Here is a 25,195-nt window from a genome sequence, read left to right on the forward strand (position 1 = left end):
TTGTCTAATCATTAAAAAAAAAATCAGAGGACAAAGTACTGTCTGAAAAACTTTCTGTTCATTTCTGAAAGATGACTGTATTTCAGCCTCTTCTTGCTCCCTAAAAATCTCTGCAGCAGTTGCAGAGTGTGAGCAGACAGAAGGTCAGATCATTTCTGCCCATGCAATATGGGGAACACCTGCTGCCTCCCTTCCCTTTGATGTGGAGTTTGGCAGTGAGTAACAAGACTGAATCTCTGTGTGAGCCAGTGATACAGTGCCCACTGGGGCATGATTCTGTACTGACCTCAAGTCACAGGACTCACTCTCTCATTCTCTTTTGTCAGTGAGAAGCACCACAGAAAAAGCTGAAGAAGGCATAGAAAGCTGCACTGCAGCAAAATACCAGGCCAAAACCAATAACAACCCCTTTTCCATCAAAAGAATAAAAATTCATACAGTGCTTTGGGGTCAAAAGCTATTATTGCTATATTTTAAATTCAGATTAGTCAGATTTTTCTCTGTGTAACCTCCTTCATAGCAACCATAAAATCAGCTGGGCTGATTTGGACAGTCTGACCTCAAACACTGCAGAGGGAACTTGACAGAAAAGTGCAGAAGAATGCAGAGGTAGCTCTGGTGCTTTGTAATGCTGGTTGGGATTTGCAACCAGAGCTCTGAAGAAGAATTCAGTGTGGAGGTGTGTGTAAAGCAGTGAGTATCTAAGGACAGTGAGTAGCATTGAGCACTGCTCAACCAGAACATGAAAGCATGAGAACTCTGGGCCTGATTTGATATTAGTAATATATACATGTACATACTCGCACATGTATGGAAAATTGCCACATGTTGAGGATTGCACTATCCCAAAATGTATCAGCTTCAACTGAGCACCACAAGTGACATGTGATAGGGGGCTACAAGGTGATGCTCATTCATTCTGATTTTCAGCATAAAACAACTAGATGCTCTCACTTGAGTACTATCTTGAGAGTAAATAACTCAAAGCAAATAGTTTTGTTCTGTTGGAACTCCACTAGAAATGTCACTACATTACTAAGACAGAACAACAATAAAAGACTTAGCAACCTCATAAAGTTCTGCTGGAGCTGAAAACCACTGTTCTCAAGGGCAAAGTTGTCCTTGGAAAAATGAACTCTTTTCCAAGACTTGCTCAGATGAAAAGCACGAACTAGAAAAATGTCTTATGGCAGTTAATTTAATAAATAATTTCTCTGGTTTACTATTCAGGGATTTTATTTGTTCCTTGAGTACTTCAGTATTTCACAAGCAAGGTTTCAAAATCAATTTTAAAATAGTGTAAAAGGTAAAAGAAAAATTTCCACTTCACTTTTGTTATTATTTATAAGAACCTCCATCCTTTCCTTCTGCAGCCGGTACAAAAATAATAAGAAACATTTAGCTATGCTTTCTTACATGACTACAAGCCATAAATGACAAAAGGATGAATACAAAATTACCATCCACATCAACTTCTACAGTCAACCCATTATAAAATGCATTCAATAAAACAACACTTTGCAATCAAATGAGATTTTAACTTAAGCTGATAAGCATTTTTGTCTTTGTATGCTGCTAAGATGGGCAAGATTTTCTTAGACCTTATAATTTGACATAATTAAAAATTGCTTTCTTTTAATAATAAAACCACCATAAAACCATTTTACTCCAGAATTAATAGGTACTACCATTCACACTGTGTGAACAGTGGAGGAACAGTGAGGAAGAAAAAAATCTGTACAGCACACATTTCACAGTAATGCACTCTGTCAAATGAGTGACTGATAGATTTCAAGGTCAGAAAAGACCATGGTGAGCACATTCTACATTGAAAACATCAGAGAATGTCACCACCATCATCAGGTGGTCCCTGCAATCAGTCAAACAATTTCTGTTCGAATTAAAGTACTGTATTGTATGCCCCATTTGAATAATTTTGATGGCTCATCATCCCAGTGATTAAAAAACCCTCATCTTCTAGCAATAATTTATTCAGTTTCAGGTTAAATTTTCCACCACTTATTATGAACTTTTTCTTGAGAAATTTAATGAAGTTTTTCCTTTATCAGAACTACAAAGCTGTCAAGTAAACTCCCCCAAAGTCTTCTCAGTCCAGATCTCCATGTTTCAAAACCAACTTTTTGTGTAAGTAGAGATTTTATTACAGTGGACATTACAAATATGTTTTGGGTTATAGAATCACAGAATAATTGAATGGTTTGGGTGGGAAGAGACCTTAAAGATCACCCAGTCTCAAGCTCCCTGCTGTGGGCAGGGACACCTTTCCCTAAATCAGCTTCCTCAAAGCCCTATCCAGCCTGGCCTTGAACACTTCCAGGGATGGGACATCCACAAATTCTCTGGACAACCTGATCCTTGTCTCACCACCCTGATAATAAAGAAATTTTTCCTAATATCTAATCTCAATCTGCCCTTCTTCATCTTAAGGCCATTCCCCCTTCTGCTGTCACTACATGACCTTGTAAAAAGTTTCTCTCCAGCTTCCTTACAGGCCCTGCTTCAGGTACTGGAAGGCCACTATAAAGTCATCCCAAAGCTGAGCACTTACAGCTTTCTCAGGCTTTCCTCATAGGAGAGCTATTCCAGCTCTCTGAAGATCTTTCTGATTCTCTGGACTCCCTCAAACTGTTCTATGTTCTTCTTATTCTGGGGACCCCAAAGCTGGATGCAGCTCTGCAGGTGGGGTCTCACCAGAGCAGAGCAGAGCAGAGGGACAGAATCCCCTCCCTGCCCTGCTGCCCACGGGGCTTTGGCTGCAGCCCAGGACACGTTTGGGTTTCTGGGCTGTGAGTGCCATGGCTGGGTCATGTCCAGCCTCTCACCCACAGCACCCCCAAACCCTTCTGGCCAGGGCTGCTCCCAATCTGCTCACCCACAGCCTGTGCTTATAACAGGGCTTGTCCTGACCTAGGTGCAGCACCTTGCACTTGATCTTATTAAACATCATGAGATTCCCATGGGCCACTTCTGGAGCTTGTCCTGGTGCCTCTGGATGGATCCCATCCCTCAGGCAGCCAAGCACACCACTCAGCTTGGTGCCATGTGTAAATGTGCTGAGGGTGCACTCAGTGTCACTGTCTGTGGCATTGGTGAAGACACCAAATAACACTGGCCCAGTAGAGACCCCTGAGGGCACTGTTTGTCACTGATGTCCATCAGGATCTCAGCCACAGACCACTACCCTCTGGATGCAGCCATCCAACCAACTCCCTACTCACTGGACAGTCCACACATCATTGGAGAGAGAAATCCTTTTCTCTCCAGTTTGGAGGGAAGGGTGTTGTGAGGGACTCTGTCAAGGCTTTATGAATGACACCTGCAGCCCTTCCCTTGCCCACTGATGGGGTCACCCCATCATTAAAGGCCACTAGATTGGTCAGGCAGGACTTGCCCTTGGCAAAGCCATGCTGGTTAGGCCAAATCACCTCCCTGTCCCCCATGTGCCTTAGCACATCTGCTAGGAGGATCTGCTCCATGATCTTCCCAGGCACAGGTTGAGAGTTCCCAGGGTCCTTTTACCCTTGGTTAACATGGGTGCAACATTTCCCTTTTTCCAGTCACCTGGGACTTCACCTGGCTGCCAAGACTCTTCAAATATCACGGAGAGTGGCTTGGCAGCTACACCACCCAAATCCCTCAGGACTCTGGGATCCATCTCATCAGGCCCCATCAACTTATGTATGCTCAGATTCCCTAGGTGGTCATGAACTTGGTCTTAACCTACAGTGGGAAGCACTTTGCTTCCCCAGTCATAATCAAAAGTATAATTTCAATAAAAATACAAGTGATATTAGCAGCAAATTGTTTACTTACTGCAGATGAGGGAAGTATCCAAATACCAACAGAAAGAAAAACTGTTTTCATTTTAATTTACCTAAGCCACCAACTGACTCAACAACCCACAAAATGACTCATTCAGATATAGGTTTTCTCCACATCTCTCAATCATTTTGCATAAAATGTTAACTTCAGAAAAGATAAGTTTTCTCAAATGTCAATAAAATTATTACCATCTTCAGAAGTGAGCTCCATGGTATTTTTCTAAAGAACTTCTTATGATTATGTGGTTTTGGATTGCTGTCATATCCAACTATTTTCCAGCGCATTGACATGCGCAATTGACATGACTAATATGTAACTTTATGAAGTTTTCTCTCTGTTGCTCTCTTTCTGTGTGAATTTCTCTCAGTCTCGCCATTTCAGTTCCAGTGGCACTCTTATACACAAGGGTGGAGGCTTTGAGCTTGGTCTGTAGGAAACCAGGGCTCAAAACGGAATCTAACTCACCTCTGCCTGTGCTGCTGAATTCACCCAGTGCCTTCTCCTGGATTAGCAACTCTGTACTAAAGAAGGGTAACTTTAAACCACAGAGTATTATCCCCATGAAATCCAGATGAGAGGCAGTGAAAGGATGTAAAATCCAGCTTTGGTCATCATCTACCAGCATGAGAGATGGAATTATAGCCAGCTGGACATGGAAGACAGGAATTCTTACAGATAATACTGTGTGAGATCATCATGGATATAACAACAATTCTTGAACTTCAAACAGATTCAATTCTGAGTATTTTTTAACCTTCAGGAAAAGGAATACCTGTGTAAAACCAAGTATTCCCTCGAGAACATTGTAGTTTCTCTGCAGTACTGCATTTTGCTTTTACAAACTGTACCACTCTGAGCGTATCTTATGTGGTAAGTATCTTATTTGGAAAATAAAATCAATACATACACAGATTGCTTCTGCAGCTGGCAGTGGTATTGCACATGTTTCTCTTATGTAATGGATAGGGACACTAAATGTACCAGTTAGTGACACAGTATCATTTCCTACCTATGTATTTTTCAAAAATTCTTAGGATTATGAAGAACAAAGAAAAGGACATGTCCTCATTAGCTATTCAATATGGCTACAGATTAGAAAGAAAATCACCTTGCTTTCCATAAATAAAAAGCTTTGTATACAGAAATCAAGCTCTGCAGAAATCTTGATTACAGAAGAATATGTTAATGAGTACTACAAAAAGTAAGTTCAAGGATAGTGTGAATCTAATGCTTTTACATCACCATGTTCATTTAGGAATTTTTTTAATTAGTAAATTAAATATCTCATTTACATTGCACCAAGATCAGAGCTGCCACCACAGTTTGCTACTTGGTATGCAAGCATTACCCACATTTTCAACTCATAAAAACCAGAGAAATGTCATGATTTGCCTAATGTCACATAACAGGAAACAGGAATCAAATCCTGTTGGATGGCCACTTGACATTCAAAGCCCTTCATAATCTGCTTCCTAATATTTCTCTCTTCTCCCATCACCCCCACTCTCCAGTCAAACAACCTGAGTCCTCCAACTCATTTTACTCTCATTTGCTGTTGCCTTTCTGTTAATAGATTTGGAGTTCCCTTTCTGAACCAAGTTAGAGCTTCTCCTCTATGCACTAATGCTCATCTTAAAACCCAGTCCCTCAGGGCTGTCAGGGGCCAGCACAGATGTCCCTGTGTGTGACCAGTTCTCAATCCTTCCCTACCCATATCCTTGGACTTTTCAGCCCCTCAGGCCTGCTGCAGGTGGATTTTCAGCCACAGTAACTACAATATTGCTCTTTCTTCAATGAGTTAAATATTTTTCTTCTTACTACAGTACAGAAAAGGATTCATTGTCAAATTAAGTTAACAGAACCAGCATATTGTTAATCATCTTTACACTACTATTAATTTATGCAACCTCTAAATCCTTGCATTAATTATACATCCTACCTAATTTGTCAACCCCTTCAGGCTGGAAGTGCCTCTTTTCAAAGAGCTTTAAAATTTTCAACACATTGGGTGGCAACAAAGTACTATATATTTCACTATAGATATTTGGAAAAATGCAGTATCTCTATATACTAAGCAGTTTATATTAGATTTAAGACAGAATTATTTTCTAATAAGCACAGTTGAAAGAAAAATACCTAAAACATATCTCTGAACTTTTTACAGTAACCCAAGATAAGTTAGTACTGGAAAAAAAACCAAACTATGCTGAACATGAGCAAAGCATGAAAATAATCATCAGAAATGATGAAACTTATTACACTGTAGAAGAAGAAGGAAGGAATGCATTTGCAGCCAAGTGTGTCTGCACTGGTGCATTTGCATTATTATATACCATGGCTAAAAATGTTTTGAGCTTAGAAACAAACTGGAATTTAACTGCATCTTTTCAGTTTAAAGTTTATAATTGCTTATTACTTATTATGTTCTCATTGCTTATTTAGAACTAAGAATTTATTTACAAACAAGAAGATTACTGTTTAAAAAAGTCAAAATAATTCACTTTTCAAAAATATCATTTAATCCCAAGTCATAAGATATTCCATTACTGTAGAGCCAAAATGTCCTTCAAGAGAAGGAAGACAGTGCTATCCTTTTACAGAGCTCCTGTTATTGTGGTTATCTTAATTTTAAAAACATTTAAAAACTAGTTTAAAATTTTTAAAAACTGTGTTTCTCTTAGTTTTTAAAACTTCTCTAGTTTTCAAAACTTGCATGAGAATGTAATATCTTTTTAGGTGTAACAAAGGCACCATTAAATATTACAAACCTTAGCACTACAAAGTACTGTTAAGACAGAGGATTTGGAAACTATCCCATTTGAAGTTAAGATGCAGATCTGAAGTTTAAAAAATTCATGGAGATATTTCAGAAAGTTTGGATGGAAGCTCATATTTCTCAACATTTCTCTAACACAGCCTTTGCTCACACTTTGCTGCTTCTGCAGTTGAAGGAAATGAAGCCAGTTTGCCAAATGTTCCTGGAGTAGCACTCATCTCCTCCTGACGCAGACACGTAAAATAGGTCAGATCAAATAAGTCCCATGAGTGCCTGTTCCCCTTCAGTGACTATAAATGGGACAGAGTGACTGACTCAGCTGCAGAGATCTGATGGGAGAGAAATCCCACACCACACCACTAACAATCCTGCAAGTTTCTCAAAAGAAAAAAAGTGGAAATGTTTCTTATCAAAAGAAATTTGAGGGAAAAAAAAAAAAACAACAGTTTTTTAAATATCTAATATAACACAGTCTTATTTCTGAGAGAATACTAAATTGCTGGAGTTGAAAAGCAATCTGGTACATGTTGCTATTTCTCATGAGGTTTGTCAATAAGTGTAGCTTCCAGTCTGTCTGGGATTAGAAAATAATTGAAAAATTGTGCAGAACCCATTTTGCTGTAATTCTCACTAGAGGACAGATATCTACGCATTTTGTGATATTTTGTAAAAGCTGGAGCTTTTGAAAACATGTAAAAACACAGAATTTTTTTAGTGAAATCAACATATTCTTTGAAGACAGTTGAGAAACAGGATTTCTTTTCCTGGTATTAAAAAAAAACTAGACCAGGTGGCAGACACCTCAAGAAGCAGAAGTAAAAAACACCACAATTTTCATGAAAATTTCAGTCACATTCTGCCCTTGTGTAAGAAAAATTAAAAGATTGCTTTAGTTTGGGTTGTTTGGGACTTTTAACAAAACCAATTGACTTCTCTGAACATTCTAATCATTATATAAACAAAAGCTGGTGGAGACTGTCAACAGATCTTTCAAAGAAAAATGTAGTTTTCAGAAAATTGAGGTTCTACAAGATAGTTCTAATGAAAAAAAATAATAGAATCAAAATATTTCATTTGAGGTAAATTTAACACTACAATGCATCTGAGCCATATATGAATGGTGGGAATTTATATAAAAGAAAGAAGTTGGACAGGACTCTGAGCAACCTGATATGGTTAAAGATGTCCCTGCTCATTGCAGGGGGATTGGACCAGGAGACCTTTAAAATGTCCCTCAGAACCCAAACCTTTCTGTGATTCTATTCTGATTTTGTGACTTTTGGGTGTTTCAAATGCCCCTTCCAGAGGCCTCCTGATCAGGTGAGCAGGGCAGCCTGGCCCTGTGACCAGATTGGCTTCTCCTGCCCATCATGGACACATGAGATCTGAGGATACAACTTCCAGGATGAGGACTGGCAAATCCTTCCCTCTGCCCTTGGGCTGACAAACCTTGCAGTTCAGGCTGAAAAAGTTCAGTGTTAACCCAAAACCCCCAAATTTTAAAATATTTCAGTATTTTACCTGTTGCAAAAATAATATTTAAAGTGGTTTATTCTATTAATACACTTTAATTTTCTATTTTATTTTTGCCCTGAGATGGAGCAAAAACAAATGTTAAAATATGACAGGTTCCTATAAAGAAAAAATTCCACATCTTGAGCAGATAAAACTAAAACCTCTTCAAGGAATACTCTCTGCTGCAATTAAGGAACGAAAGCAAAAAGCCACAAAAACTATCCAGGCAAAACCATCTCAAAATACAATGTATTTCCTTGTTGTGTTGGGTCATGTAAAACATAAATTTAGTATCTGTACTACACTGAAGAGTTTTAATCTAATGATCACACAAAACCAGTGGCTCAAGAAGTTAAATACAGCAGCCCTACACAGCCACACTGCACTTGGGAGCAATTTGAGATCCTTTGCTCTTCAAGCAAAAATTCACAATCATTGCTCAAATAACCTACATACAACAGCCAGAGATTTAGAGGAACTGCCATTTTATGTCACTGCAGTAATTTTTGAGGAAGAGTCAAATGTTTCCTTCATTATTTTAATTTTAAAGAAAGTGATAAACACATTCCTATAAGCTTGTTTTAGAACAAACCTGTTCTGATAGCTGGAAGATCCGAGAAACTCTTGTTTTAAACTGCATATTCCAATAACTAGAAGTGCTATTAAAAGGAGCAAAGCAGTCTTATTTTTTAAAAAAAATCTTTCATCTTACTCCTTTAAAGAAGCCTTCAAAAGTTATGCTTCTTTAAACTCTGTGACTTCAAGGTGTCTGTGACAAAATCATAACAGATCTTCTTGAATCTGAACTGCCTTCCTCATTAATATTATCATCCTTGGTTTGTTTGTCTCCACACTAATTTTTTAAGACTATGTTCATTTGTGAAAGTAAACCAAGGCAATGAAAAAAAAAAACGTTCATCTGTGGTTATAATATCCACCAATTTTATATAGGATCATGATAAATCAGCACACTTATTTTACCTCTTTCTACTTTATTAAATTGCCTATTTTCTGAGTGCCCTATTGAGCTATTTTCTCTTAAAATTCAGCACGCTTGCAATTGAATCTTCCCTCTCACATAGATGTCATGCACAAAGATGCACTTTTATTATTTCACAACCAAGAAGTAAAACAAATCCTAGTTCTGTTCCTTCCCATCACCTAAAGCACAGAAATTAGCTCAAGGCCACATTGAAATCCCACCTGCACTTGCACATTCTAAAGTCCCTGTTGTCACACAGTGGTGAATACAGAACTGCCACCCAGCCTGAAAGCAGAAGCAGAAGGATGCAGGGGAGGCTTAGCTGGGTAGAATGATCCAGCTCAGCAGACCATAATAGTCTGTGTGTTCTGCCTTGATGTGACATTTTTCTATTCACACTTTCTTACCTGGACTGACAGCAATTTACAATGCAAATACACAGCTTTTCTCTCACCAAGTTAGTTACATACCTTCCATGGCTACAGGTACCCAGTGGGAGCACTTTAATATAGAGACTTCTGGCCAGAACACAGTTATAAAAAACTCATTTAACTACTGTATTTTCTGCCCACACTTAGCACTGCATTAGCAGCTCAGTAGCAAAAATCCATGGAATTTTGTTTCTCATGAAATATTTCTTATTCAGAGCCTGATGAGCAAATCCTAGCATAAATTTTGATTCACGATTACTGTGAATATATCTATTTCTTTTTCTTCTAAGGAAAGTTTCTGAATTCCTGCACCTAGAATCTTTGTCCACATCAGAATTGTTCTGTCATTCTTCAGAATGCCCTCAGCACTGCAGCCTCCTGGCCCCATCAGTCTGTAAGGGAACCCAAGCATTATTCAGGGCTGCTATTTGTGCTTACTCAGTTTGCTCTTGTCAAAAGGGGCAAACACTACAAAGAATCAAATCAGATTAAACCAAATCATTCTCTGACAGAAACCAGTGGCATTTGCTGAGGGAAATAAGGTAAGAATGGGGCAATAGATCGTAACACTCACATTGGTGTGACCTTCCCAGCTGCCAGCCATCCATCACTGTGGAATATCCTCAGATCTGCCAGGCCCAATACCAGGCTGGAGAGCTGATCCACCAACAGAGGGTCCCTCAGCAGATCCATGAAAAAACAGGAGTCATCACTTTGTTAATATTTTAAAGCCTTATATAATGGAATGGCAACATACTTCTGAAGGTAAGATAATTTTAAAAAATCACTATCTGAAATCATCCTTTTTGTCTTTGCACCACTTGACTATTTTTTGGTAATTCATCCAACAAATACCATATGTGACTTTGAAAGAAATTCATACTGTGAAATCTGGAAGATACATCAAGAAGGACACTGAAGCTCTTTGTCAAATCTGAAAAATACTACTTTCCTGTTGCTACAGTAACATCTTCCTAACAAGACCTTTAAATTTAAACACTGTCTTAAGAGAGTTCTAGGGCAAGTTAAAAAGCACAGTCAAGCTCTTCAGAGGAATCCTGCTCATATTCAGCATGGGTAAGGATGGAACAGAAAAGGTGAACTAAAGTTTTTATCTATTTCCATAATGACTTCTCACTTGCTGAGGTCTGCCCTACTTTCTTTCCCCTTAGCCACCCAGTAGTCTCTCTTGTGAGGAGAGAATTCTCAATGGTCTCTAAGGATAATACCCTACTAATTTTTTATCCTAGAGCAACTTATCATCTTCATTAAAAAAAAAAAGCTTACATTTGCAAAAAGATATATTTGCAGAAATAAGTTTTCACCTCCTGAGATGAAACCAAGAAAAAGAAAGCTATTTCTAATTTGTCACATATGGAGAATAACTACACACAGATAATGTACGAACTGAGAAATTGCAGAGTGAATACAAAATTCATTCATGAGGCACATGGGGATTCTGACAGGAATTTATGTTTATTTTTTCTGTAACTATGCAATTATCTCACTGGTCTGCAAGGTAAGGTCCAGAGCTCAAGTCATTCTTCTGGGGAAGCACTGGCAAAATGCATACTGAGAATCATCTTGGGAAAAGGAGGAATAACCTCTTTCAGTTTTCATGCAGTTGTAAAGCATCAGTTAGTGGATTTTTGGCACCAATCTGATTTCAGAGAAATATTCATTTGCATCTTTTTACAGTCCTTCCTGGATGTCAGCAGACATCCTACTCGCTGGAGAAGAATGAAAACCAAACCTAGCTCATCTAGATTTATGCCATATCAAATTTTAAAAAGTAAGTTAAATACACAAAGTCTTTTTATTGCACAAGGCACTACAAACAGCAGATTCAAGGCAATTTTAGGAATTTCTATCTAGTCTCATTTTAGAAACCTCGTTGTAACTATCTTACTTGGAAATGCAATGAATTCTTTGAGTAACCTTGAATATGCATGCAAGTGACAGCACTATGAAGTTGGAATTATAAGTTTTTCTAGTGTGCTTAATTTTGATGTCACCCAAGTGCTCACTTACCAACTAAAGGAGTGAAATAAAGGTCTGGACTCTACAAAAATTCACAGAACAAAACTGCTGTGACCTATATTTTTCCATGCTGAAAGCATAAAGGGTGAACACTCACATTTACTAAGTGACAACTGCGTTTACTTATAGTTGTGCACATGCTTAACTGTTAACTCTTAACATTGGCAATCAGTACCAACATTAAACAGACAGACTTAATTACAGCTTTCGGGTAATAAACTATTGCAGAAATAGCTCTTCTTTGATTTTTGAAGTGAAAAAATATAATCATAATAACTGACACACATTATCCACAAATGAAATGTGACTAAAAATGAATTATGAATAAATATAATGTAAAATACTGTGGTGGGAAGAAGTGGTAAGAAACTGGATTACTGAAATTAACCCATTTTCAACAGAGCTGCCACTTCAACTTTTACTTACAAAAACTAAAAAGAGCAACTGTTGCATACTGACTCCAACATAACAGATAATATTAGAGTACTCTCACTCCCAGCTGAATAATGTGTGCTCAGGAAGAGTTGTACTGGCAGTGTGTAAATGGTTTGGGGGGTTTGTTTTTTGGTTTTGGTTGGGTGTTTATTCTCAAAGTGGTGTTTAGTTGACATCTGTACAACTGGGAAGGACTTTCCAAAAGTTCCATGGCAATGACAAAGCTGGCCAAACAGAGCTCTGTTAGCACAGCTGAGAGGAGCTGAAGGGCTGGAAGGTGGGTGGAAATTCCAGGTATGAATGGGCCTTCTCCCAAGAGAAACCACAGCAGAAAGGCAGGTTGCCATGTAAAGTCAGTATGCATTTCGGGGCATGAGACTTGACCAAAAATAATCTGTCCCTGGGAAATGTAATTAAGCATTCTGATAATTACTTTACTCTGACAATAAAGAGTAAAGATTACAGGTTAAGGAATGTTATGCCATCTTCTCTGTACCTATTTTTTGTATGATAGCTGTTTTACTGAACACTGCAGAGAGTAGAATGCTTGCTTTTCATTTGAACATGATTGTTGTCTAGGCCTGGGGAGTGACCTAGGTGTGGCCAGCAGAACAGTGCCCTCATTTCCCAGAGTGACATTCCCACACAAGGTAACACTCACACACCATTCTGTGGGATCAGGGTTTAAAAGGGAACTCCATCAAACCACCAAAGCCCATCATCTGACAAGAAGAATTCCCCACACTGAGAAGAATTAAGGAGAGGGTCTTTGTCAAATAGAAGAAAAACATGGGAGCTCCTGAGCCAAGTTTATCTTCAGACTATGACAGAGACAATGGAAAACTGACTATAAAGAAAATGTTCAAATATTTATTTGGTAATGCTTTGTCTCAAATAGAGCTAAACATATGCTATAAAATCAGGCAAGCCCTCTTTAAATATTTGGTGTCTTAAATCCCCTTAAATCCAGGAACCCTGGATTAATACCAGTGGCATCAAAAGGAACTGAACCTGCAACCCCTCTAATTTACACCAAACAAAGAAACAAAGTCAGGAAAACTGGTGAAACTACTCATTAAAGGTTGTATTTTATATGCCTCTCTTCATGGCAGAGTCTCCTGGTGCAGAGATGAACTTTCATCTGAAAACAACTTGATGTTATTCTAATTCCAGATGGACAAAAAGAAAGGCACTGAATGACAAGAGTGTTAGGTGGCCAAACATATGTAGCATAATTCAGATTCTGGCAGCTTCATGCAGACTTAGGTAAAGCTCATCCCCTTTTAATGCCCTACTATTTAATTTAATCTCTCTGGCATGAGCCTCCCTAAACTGCAAGAGAAAGAATCACAACCACACTCCTTTTACAGCCATCAGTGGGTAGCTGATCCTTTCAGAGCTCTTCCCTACCTGCTAAACTGTGAAAACAGTTCCGTAATCTGAAGAGGATAACATATTGTCCTAGAATTCTCTCAAGTAATTCTTCAAGTAGGAAAGTTTAACAACTGGGTGTGATCAGTTCCTTCATTCAAGCTGAATCAGATTCTCCATCAAACCTGTGAGTTGCACTTTCTGAACCAGCAGCCATTTGACAGCTGTTTATTCTCAAGCCTGTGTGTTGTGTCCATTTCCTCCTCCCTGCTCAGTTATTTACTTTCAGATTACAAACTCATTAGAGCAGGTGTTACCCAGAGAAAAAAAAACAAATGGACAGAAAATAACCCACCCTCATCCCTAGATCTCTGCTGGGCAGCATGAAACCCAGCACATGTAGTACTAAAACAACCTTCCCATTCTGCTTTTCAAATGCCACTTGATTATAGCATTATAAATTTTCTATTGTCTGAAAGTGAGAGTGATTGTTTCCAAAGAACATGATTGTTTTATTTTTCTGCAGCTCTTACAATGGATAGCTTCAGTTAACTTTGGGTTTTCCTTCAAAATTTCAGTTTTCATTCTTGTCACATTTATTCTGAATATACAATTTTTATAGCTGGTTTTTGTCCTTGGAATTTATCCCCTGCATCTAACATATGTTGGTAGGCTGTAATTATGAGCTGACCTAGTTAACTAAAATAAATTTCCAGGTAGGTAGTACTAACAAGAATATTTTAACCACTTTAAAATTGAGGTGAGACAAATTTGCAGAACCTGACCCTAGTTTTCAAGAGGGAAAAAAAAAGAAGCGCAGCCAAAGAGACACAAAAATTTAATGAATACTCTGCACTGAAGAATATTTGGGGTGGAGTTATGTCTGTCAACTGTGTTGCTACCTCCAAGGTGACCTACCTAAATGCTTGATGATATTTAGCTTGGTATCTTGTTTACAGCTATCTCCAAACAGTCATGACAGATGACTAATTCCCAAATTTCCTTTTCCCCTCCTTTTTTTCTTCCTTTAGGATGTTAAAGTAAGAACTGGGATAGTCACCAGTGAGTACAGCCATCTCCAACAAAAGGAAGGAGTTGCATAATCCACAGATTGAGGCCATGAAGATAAGAGCCAGTGCTCAGCTGAGGAGCTGGCCAGGTCTCAGAAGAGCCTTGGTGGGAGATTTTGCTAGTTTGAGTAAAGCATTGACTGATTACATACTGAGACTACTGAGCTTTGCTGAAATCTAGAACAGGAAGGAAGATTTCATGAGTAATAGCTCAAAGGTATTTGATGGTTAACATCTACCACAACAGAGATCAAATAAAGCTGAAATGTAAGTATTTTATATATAAAGTATTTCACACCACAAATTAAAATTACAACAAACCATTTTTCCAAGAGAAATAAACAATAATGTATACATTCTTAAAAGAAATAGAATAGACATTCACATTATTTGGTGGTGATTTAACCACAATTATCAAGGCCTATAATCTTTTATGCAGTTTTTTTAATTCAGCACTGACGTGCAAATACAATGGAATGTCTGACTTATAAATCTATTCTGTAAGAGAGGCCAGCTTAACAGGAGACTATCTTTTACACAGACACAAGTCTAAATTTCATGCCTTTGAGACCTTAAGAGAAATAGTGGCATAAACTAATCCTACCTCCAAAACCCATGTCCCTGTTGCCATGTCATGGACAACAGCACCAATACCAGCACTGGTTTCACTGCCTGCAAGCATGGCTGTGGTTTAGGTCCTTTTTTTTTTTATTTCAATAGCAAGATCAACAGTCACTGTCAGGAATAACATAAAATTTTGTTACTGCCATTCTGTACTGCAAAGTTGCAGGCTGGTAGGAGTTGAAAAACAAACCACAGACAATTTTTTAACACACAAACTCTTCCTCAGGCCTGAAGATGAGATTTGACCTTGCAGGTAAAGTAAAGTTGTTGCCTGAAGCAACTGCTCTGAGTTTAACTGAATTGCATCAACCAACTAAAAACTTGTAGAGAAAAGACAACTTCTGCTCTTGGTGCAGAGCAGAATAGGAAGAGAAGAGGTTATAATATCTTCACATCTTTTAGGCAGCAATAGACAGACAGGTAATCATCTCCTGCAGAATAATGTGAGCAGATTTCTGTGCACCAGAAATTCAAAACACCTCATTCAGCATCCACAAGTGATTTTCATAAGGTACCTTGTAGAATATGTTGAGGTTCAAACTTGAGAGATCAAAGATTAATTGGGGAAGAGGGAGTAAAAAAGGGGGGATTACAGGTATCTGGATATTTCCTTAGTTTTGTAGAACTTGTTAAGTTCATTGCAGTTTGTAGAGTGTGTTTGGTCCCCACTGCTTTGTTTTCTATGAGGACATCTGGAAGTATGTGACATTTTGGAGGCACAACTATCTCTGCACATTACCTTGTTCTTGCTGGCTGTGATTTCAAGTTTATGTAACCATCTTTGCATGCTGCTCAGCTATGACTGAAAGAAGAGACCTTACACCCACTACAACCAGCTGTACTTCCCATAAAACTTCTAGTTACTCATTTTATATGTAAAAACAGCTTGTTTAATCAATGTGTTACTTGGAAGCAAAATAAGTAGGCATTGTAAGCACTAACCCTCTGAGCAGAGACACTGTGTATCAACAAACTAGGTGTGGTATTTAAGTACCATTTGCTGAAACAAACTATAGGGGGGGAAACCACAGTAAACTGTGGTAATTTACTGAGCTACTTCTCAAGAAATTCCTTCTCAAAAAGAATAAAATATATAAAGTTCCTCTAATCTTTTAAGAAATAAAACTCCCTAATTGTTGGATGAGTGCAGCCGTTCTGAATGGTAAACTCTTACTGGGAATGCAGGAATGTATTGACACTGTGGAATGGTTGAGGTAAAAATAGAACCCTTCCACCACCTCACAAATATAGGCCTTAAAACTCAGATAAGAAAGCTCATTAATTTATATACACATTAACATAATGACTGTCCATAACTCAGGTCTTCATGATCCCCTTCCTTCATGTCTCTAATACCAGACTCCCCTGCCTTCTTCTCTGTCTTGCCTGCAGACCTCCTGCACATTTACCTGCTTTTTTCCCCTTTGCTTGCTCATTCTGTTATGCTCATTTCTCCTCTGTCTCATTTGGAGGTCCTCTTCACTTGTTTGCAATTACCAGAGGCAGATTTTCTCAGAGAAATTTCTTTCAAGTATTACAATTATCCATCAGCCACCTCACTTCGGTCCCTTACGTGACAAACCTGCTTGGCTACTCAAAGAACCTCCCTAAACAGCTCCCTGGCAAGACCTAGAGATCTCAGAAAGGTTCTGAAGAAATTTAGGAGGTGAGCCTCAAGCAGCCTAACTTTAGTTTAAGCTACTTCATTAGTCTCATCTAGTGGGGAAAGACAGGTCAATCACTCTCCAAATGTGTTCAGCTCTCCCCAAATTTAACCTGAGCATCTGATCTTTGAAGAGCTGAAGTGCAGTGCCTACCTTGTAGACATTTACAGATACTTGTCCTAGCCTGGGAAATGAATTGAGATAATACTAAGTGAAAAGCAATAGCTGCATGCAGGGAGACATTTATTTGACCTGTGTTGGATATGTACAGTTGGGTAAAATTAATTGAAATTTCTAAACTAGAAATAGGTTAAAAGGAGCCTAGAGTGATTAGCTCAATTAATTACATTTAGTTAGATGATTCCCAACCCTTACATAAGGAGAAATAAATCCTTTCTATTCCCAGAGCAGTTTCTCATAGTGTATATGCATTTCTTGACTTCATTTTTTTGCCACCACTTTGGGCTGAAAGAATGAGTTAATAGTTTTATTTGGCAAATCCCTTATCCTTCTAGTCACCTGCCTTCATTTTCTCGTGCCTCAAACTGATACACTGAACATCTCAATTTTGCTGCTGCAATTGACTGTCTCTTCCAAGAGAAAAGGTAACTCTATTTAATCTTAAATTTACATCTTTACAGATCATATATAACTCACTAATCTCCATTTCTGATCTCCTATTCTAAAGATTTAATTTCTCATTCCAACATGCTTCTCTCTATTCCTTGGCTTCTCTTCTGCTTGCTTCCCTTTTTCATCTGCATCTTCACCTGCTTACTCCTCTTTTGCAAATATAAAACTGTTTGACCAACAACAATATTACTCACTGCATTCCTGGATTATTAATAATGACCATGCTGAGCCCAACCAAATTCACATCCAGCTCAGCACTCCTGTGATGGAAGCTAGCAGTGAACTTTGCCTCTTGGTGACGTTCCATCCTCTGCCAAATTTATGACCAAAACCAAATCAATCTTTCCTCCAGTTACTGAACTTCCTCACAAATCTCCCTGTGTTGCCTAAACACAGGTTTTAGCAGGACAGTAGATACACTGATTTTGTAAGAATAACTGCAGAGATTTTAGCTAAATTTTAGGCTACACTGTCAGTGAGATGAGACTAAAATATGTATCATTCTCAGGCAGCTGGAATATACACTGCCTTTTGACTTGTACAAGCCTTCTTACAGACTTGGATACATATGAATGATGGCAACCACCGACATCTGAGCTCATGTTCTTATGCTCTCTTTCCAGGCAGTGGAAATCTGACTGACACAGGGGACCTCAGCTCCTGCTTCTCAATGAGCTCAGCACCCCCAGGGACTGCAGCTGCACTTCCCTCTGTGGCAGCTCAGCACAGAGCTGTCTGTAAGCCACAGTGCTCACAGTCACTAAGTACACAGGCCACTGCCTGCCTATCAGCAGTGTGTCAACATGACCTGCCCTGGGCTGTGTCAGCAGAGCTGCCCAAATGTTCCGGGATCCAAGGAGGAGCAATTCCCCCTCAGCAGGCTGGCTGACGTCAGGGCACCGTGGTGGTGTGCTCTGGGGAGCTTTGGAAGGGCTGGGGCACACTCAGGTAGGAAGCAGAGACAAGATTATCTTGCCAAAAACTTCTCTGTTTTCTCTTAGTCAGTAAGACAAACAGGAACACAGAAAAACTCCCAAGGAATCCCATCCTATCTTGGGGCCTCTCTCTGGTCACAGTGACCCCGAGAAATATTAGAAAGTCTCTTTTCCCAGCCTGGTGCTCAAAGAAGGAGTCAGAGCTCTTCAGTTCTCAGTCTCAAGGTTGTTTATTGTTCCTTATCTATAAAATATTTTCTTCTGTCCAGCTGAGGTCCATTCAGCAGGACAGTTCCAGGCACTCTGCCTGCCCCAGGGCAGTGTTGTGTCTTTATACTAAAAACTACATGTTCAATGTTTACAGTTACTTTCCAATACCCATCACCTGTGTTAGACAGTGAGCTGCTACTCTAAACCAATCTGTAAGTGCCAACATCACAGCAGAAGATGGAGGCCAAGAAGAAGAAGGAGAAAGGCTGGACATGCCCTGATCCCTCCATCTTGCCCTCTGAACCCCCATTCTAAAAACCCCAAAATCTACTTTTCCACCTTGTGATAAATTCACTGTCATTCTACTTAAACTTTCGTGGCTTGCAGATCTTCATCTAAGGTTGGTAATTTGCTCCATGGGTCATAATCAAACCTACAGGGGCATCTTGGGCTCTGTGCCAGGGTGTCTGAGCCCCCTGGCAGGGTCTGGGCTGCTCAGGACAGCCAGAGGGATGTGCTGGGTTCTGACAATCCTATGGACAGCCTTCAGAGCACCCTGCAACTGCTTCCTTTGACTGACAGAAAATAATTCACTTCCTGTCTACCTGCAACTTTGAACACAAACAAGTTACAGTAAAAAAGCTATTGGAGAACAGTCATGGCATGGTGCCAATTATATTAATGCATGTTCTTACCTGTAATTCAGTGGAACTGACAGATAGATATGCCTTGATAACAATCTACCTTAAATCTGCTTTTTAATGTAACTAATAATTTAAGAAATATTTCTAGGATATGCAAAAATATTTTGATGAAGAGGAGAATCCAGTTTCCTACACTGAACCCTTCACATCATGAGCACACAGCCTTGTCTTAATTAAATTATTTTGCTGTTATTTTTATTTTTTACTATTATATCATAAATTACACTCCACCATCAATAATTACATTAAAGACATTATTAAAAACTAAAGTGCCTATGAGAAGTTCCAGATGAATGCAACTGGAAAGTCATGCAATTCTTTTTGTACTGAACAGATTGTAAAACTCTAATTCTCCTCCTTTCCCAGCCAGTCTGCTACAAGCCCCAAACCAGAACTTTGATCCAAATGCTATTGAAGTCAGTGGGAAGGTTGACATTGGCTTCAGTGAGCTTCAGCTCAATTACTTCAAGAAGAAAAACTTCAGTCCTCATGGACCTTCAGAGCAGATAACAATGGTGGCTGAGAACAACAGCTCTGGTCGTGTTGTTCGGGTAACATCCATCCAACAAGAACTCAACCAAGACACACTTCTTTGCCATTCCCCATGTGACATCCACAGACAGAAGCTCTCTGTTGCTGCCTCCTTTGGATAGTGTTCAAAACACTGAATGAAATGCAGAAAATCTAAATAAATAATTTTTTCACCTGTCCTACTCTTTATTTAACTCTCTTGCAATTTAAGAATCAACACTGGAGAAATGCTTTTCACCAAGAGTAACTGAAGTTCCTGCTGTTGCATTTTCTTAATTCTGATCAACTTTAGCCACTTGCAACTCCTAACCCACCTCCAAAATATTTTTTTCAGTGGTTAAATATGCATAAAGTATTTTGTGAAAGTACTAAACTTAACATACAACATTTTTTAAGTCTTTGAGTAAAGTTTCTATCCTCAATTACATTTAAATCCTAGAGAAATGTAAGACACTGTAAGTGTCAGGAACTCACAGCTAAAGGAGTATATTTTATATTTATAAGCTGAAATGTGACTTGTCTTTTTGTTAGCAAGTAAAAAAGTAAATTCACACTCATTTGACAGACAAAAATTCTGCCTGTGATTACTTCAATACAAGTCTGAAGGAACTTTTACACAGTGTAGGGAATAAATTTACGTAGAGTGTGGAACAAGTGTTTCTGGAAATTTCCACAGCATATCCATGTACTCATTTAATAGGAAAATGCATACTGAAAAATGGGATTGCACACAGCACAAAAGATCAAATTATATTGCAAAATTATATTCACTGAAGGTTATAAGCATCATTTTACACATTAGAGGTCAATGGGAAGGCACTGCAGCAAGCACATTTACTCTCTTCTGGAACATATGAGGACAACCCCTGCTATAAAGCAGCAGTGGTTTATACTAATGAAAGAACGTGATTAAGAATGCTCACAGCTTACTTTGTTATTGAGTTCTCTGCCTCACCCAGCCTACCTAAAATGAAAATAAAGTACCTCTGCAACTTTCTGAATCAATTAGTCTACTTAAAAGGCTGCACAATGAAAATATTTCAGTAGTTGGAGCTGCAGTTTTTATTGAAGGTACTGCTTAGTGTTATGACCATCAACACAAGAATGGAATAACCCAAACCTTTGGAATTGAGCAAACATGATCAGGATGTATTTTTCCACAGACAATTATATGTAAAACACTTAAGAAGAAGCTCCATAATCTTAAATGAACTGTGTCTCATAAATTAATAAAGATTTCTTTGGAATATTAAACTCCCAACCCCAGAGTTTCATTAAAGACTAATGAATACTACTATGTACTCAGTTGATTTTTTTTCTGTGAAAAAGAGAAGAATCTCTCTCCTGGCCTAGAATTAGGCAAGGAAAAGAGAGAGGGAAAAGACTTTACTTTTCCTTATTTGTTCACATTTAAAATGCTACTATAAATCATCACAGAATGATGAATGATGAAGGTAAATGTCAAGAAATGGAAGAATATGTGCTTCTGTTGGTAATTGCACCTTAACAAAACACGTCAACACAGGAAGAATCTACAAAGCTTCATGAATTATAGAGGCAGAAGAAGCAGGAGTCTAAATCTTGAATCTTAGTTATCTACAACTTTAAAGCTTCTAATTTCTTTAAAAGGTTTGTAATTATGTTGCAAAATAAAGGTCAACATTTAAAGATGTTCACTATTCTGGAAAGCGCAGACAAAAATTGACCATAAAAAAGAGGGAAAGAATGAAATTGGATGAATCCATTCCATGAAATGGTAAAGGTCACGAAGTTCTGCTCCTCAAACAACTTTTAGGAAGAGTTCCTGAAATAATGGGAGAAAAAACCCAATAAAAATACATTTCTATAATTATTTTGCTCTTAAGGCAGTTTTCAGCACACATTCTAGAGGTCTCATAGTGCATCTGTCTGTCTTCAATTTTCAATTACAGAAGATGGGACTGTGCACAAGAAGAAACCAAATTAGTATCTTTCACATATAACCAGAAATAATCTCAAAAATTGGATACCTTGTACAATTACAGTTATGTCCCCTGATTATGTCTAAAAATTGTACTCCAAAATTGAACAGAATCTACAATAATAAATAGTTTGAACTCAAGATTAATGAGATCTGAAACACTGGTCAATAAAAGAAACAAAGGAACTCTAATGGAAGAGACAGCTAAAACTGTTTCACTTCAAGCAATGCAAACATTTTCCTGCATCTTGTCAAACACAATCAATCCCTTCCCATCCTTCACAGAGATCTCTGACAGATCAGTGAGCTCCCTATCCCAGCAAGAAGTAGGGAGGCTCAGCATGTTTTGCTGCCTTTAAAATGCCTCCAAATTCTACCTCCAGAGCAGTGGATTCACTGTGTAAAGGCAAGGCTGTGCTTCCCCCAGTCCCTTCCATGCAAGGACAGCCTTAACTGGCAGGGAGGGATCCTTGCTGAGGCAGGAGCACGGGGAAGCTGGAGGGAAGTGACAAACACACACATTGTTTTTGTGTTTCAGCTACAACAAACTGAAAAAATACCCTGTGACCCAAACTGATTTGCAGTTTGTGTACATCTGACTACTTTGAAAGCACAGTGCAGGCTATTGTATTATTAGAGGGAAAAAATACAGCTATTACTTGCAATATTTTTATGCAAGCTTTCCCTTCAGCAGATTAGGAGAAACAGTCCATATCTATAGCAACCAGGAGAGAAGAGGGATGGATAAATCCAGTCCAAGCCATTTCTCCTTAAAACCTTGCATCACTACCTTCACTACAGCAAGCATAATAGCTCATTTTTATTGCCACTTGACTGAAGCCTCATTATAAACATGGTCAGCTGATTTTAATTCCTTCTTAATAAACTGAATGTACATGAGGAAAACTGCAGCAATATTCCTCTGGAAGGCTTTCTTTGTTTCTTAAAGGAATTTAATTTTTTTGTCTTAGAAAAACATTTCTTAGGGGTAGTTTGTTTAGCTTTCACTCTGACCTCCATAACCACCCTAGGCAGACATTAAAATGTGAAAAAATACAAAATTCTCCTAGTCATGACCTTCTTGACATAAAGTGAGCTTTGGGAAGATACTGTAAGTGAAATGAGACTGACTCTATAAATAGATATTAATATTAATAGACAATTCAGGTGAGCATACAGTGCAGAATGTCTCAATGCAAGGAAAGAACTGCCAGGGAGAGCGTCACAGGAGAATTGCATCGATGTGAAACAGACAGAGTTTGTTTCCAGGATCCCTTCATGCCCGCGTGGGTCACTTCCCAGGTGGGGATGCTGAGTGCAGCTGGTACCTTCTAAATGAAGAAGGGGTCGGTCAAGAATGTCTCAACACAAAGCTGATGTTTAATGGTCTGCACTGGGCAGCACTGGGCATTTTCTGACAGCTCCGAAAGAGCCTTAACCCGGAGCCAGGGCTGACTTCCACCTCCAGCAGCACGACTTGGAGGGGGGACTCCACCAGAGGCAGCATCTGGGGGATTGTGGCCCGGAGATTTCCTGTCTCCAAATATACGGGCAGTTCGGTGGGCTGAATCCAGCAAACCGGGAGAAGAGTTAAATATGTGGAGGCTGGAAGCATTTTCGGGGACTCGCCATTGGCGCACCTCGATTTCAGGGGCCTCGTGAGCGGAAGTTTTCAGCATGCGGGGACAGCGGGCGAGAGCCGGCCCGCAGAGCTGTCCCCCGAGACGGGACACGCCGGGGGGCAGGAGGGGCGAGGGGCCGGGAGCGGGAAGTGACAGACCCGGGGACGGGCAGCGGGAGGCGGTGCGGAGGCACCGGCGGACGGGGCCGCTTATCCGGAGCCGGCGCTGAGGGACCAGAGGACGGAGCTCCGGAGCCGGCGGTCAGGGACCAGAGGACGGAGCTCCGGAGCGGGCACTGAGGAGCAGAGGACGGAGCTCCGGAGCCGGCGCTGAGGGACGGGCGGACGGGGCCGCTTACCCGGAGCCGCTGGAGAGGGACGGGCGGACGGGCCCCTCAGCGTCCGCCGTGCGGGCGCGGCCCCGGGGCCCTGCCGAGCCGCCAGCGGGGAAGCTCCCGGGCAGCAGCGCGGGGTGCGCTCCCCGCCAGCCCCGCGCCCCCCGCCCCGGCCCCACTCACCGATCCGCGCCTCGGCGGCGGCCCCCGCGGAGGGCGGCTGGATGCGCGGGGCGGCGGCGAGCACCTGCGGCAGCGGCGGCGGCGGCAGCAGCAGCAGCAGCAGCAGCAGCGGAAGGACGGAGCCGAGCGTCCCCATCATGCCTGGCCCATCGCATGCCCCGCTCCCCTGCCCGCCGCCGCCAGCCCTCACTCCATGCCGCCCGCCCGCCCTGTGGCTCCCGCGGCCGCTCCCCGGCTCCGGCAGCCGCAGCAGATTCAACACCCAGGACAGCGACCAGCGCCGCCCGCCCCCGGCCCCGCCCCGGCCCGCCCGGCTGCCGTGAGGGGGGAGCGCTCCCCGCCGCCCGCTCCGCCCTGCCCGCCCCGCCGGGACCGGGGGAAGCGGCTCCCCGGGGCAGCGCTGGGGCTCCCCCGGCCCGCACCGGCCCTGGCGGAGACCGCGATCCTGCCCGGCGGCCCCCGTAAAGATGGCTGGGCATGGGAAGGGAGTTAATGTGCTTGTTTCACACACCTGTACGGGGAGACAATGGAGCCGTACAGAGGCAGTGGCCATAAACTGAAGCACAAGAAGTTTCGCCTCAACAAGAGGGACAATTTCTTGGCGCTGAGGGTGTCAGAGCACTGGAACAGGCTGCCCACGGAGGTCATGGAGTCTCCCTCTCTGGAGACATTCTAAACCCTCCAGGACGTGTTCCTGTGTCACCTGCTCCAGGTGACCCTGCTTTGGCAGGGAGGTTGGACAAGGTGATCTCCAGATGTCCCTCCAGATGTTGGAAGGGACATCCAAACCTACAAATTCTGGGATTCTGTGAAACCAGTCCACCCTATCAAAGTTTTGTCCTGAAGCATGTGCCAGCTGAGTGGATCCTCCCTGTGGTCTCCTCAGCAGCTGTTTGTGTACCAATGCTTCCTCCACAGAAAATTGCTGGCTATTGCAAAGATTTAAAGAGCCTTCAGGTAAACACCTCTGTGAGTTTTCCTGGGAGACATCCACAAGTGTTCATGCTCCCACTCCTGTCCCCAAAACACTCTGTGCAAGTGGGAGCATCAGTCCAGGCTGCCAGGAGGGATCAGGAGTCTCAAGCTCATGGAGTCCCTCCTGGCTCACAGGCTCTCCTTTTCTCACAAATTCACTGTAGCAATATTACTCAGCCTTTAATCACAGCCACCAAGGTGACACAGCACAGGTGCCATGTCTCCATACAGGGGGATGTGTTTTTGGCCAGGACAGCCAGCTCCATGCCACACCATATGATGTTGGTCCCAGCCCCCTCTGTCACCTAAACATCTGCTTTATTCCTCCCTGAAGTTTCAGATTCCCACGACCTTCAG

At 40.8% G+C, this 25,195-nt stretch overlaps 1 protein-coding gene across 1 annotated transcript in view; it reads right to left on the reverse strand.

Moving 5' to 3' along the window:
• PTPRN2 (protein tyrosine phosphatase receptor type N2) overlaps positions 1 to 24,145 on the reverse strand; it is a 636,567-nt gene extending 612,422 nt beyond the window's left edge. The window contains exon 1 of the mRNA XM_063183049.1: positions 23,864 to 24,145. Coding sequence (XP_063039119.1) covers positions 23,864 to 24,002 — 139 coding nt within the window. The 5' untranslated portion in view covers positions 24,003 to 24,145. The remainder of the gene's footprint in view (positions 1 to 23,863) is intronic.
• Positions 24,146 to 25,195: the final 1,050 nt, after the last annotated feature.

This window comes from Melospiza melodia, chromosome 1 (assembly GCF_035770615.1).
Source record: "Melospiza melodia melodia isolate bMelMel2 chromosome 1, bMelMel2.pri, whole genome shotgun sequence".
NCBI lineage: Eukaryota > Metazoa > Chordata > Aves > Passeriformes > Passerellidae > Melospiza > Melospiza melodia.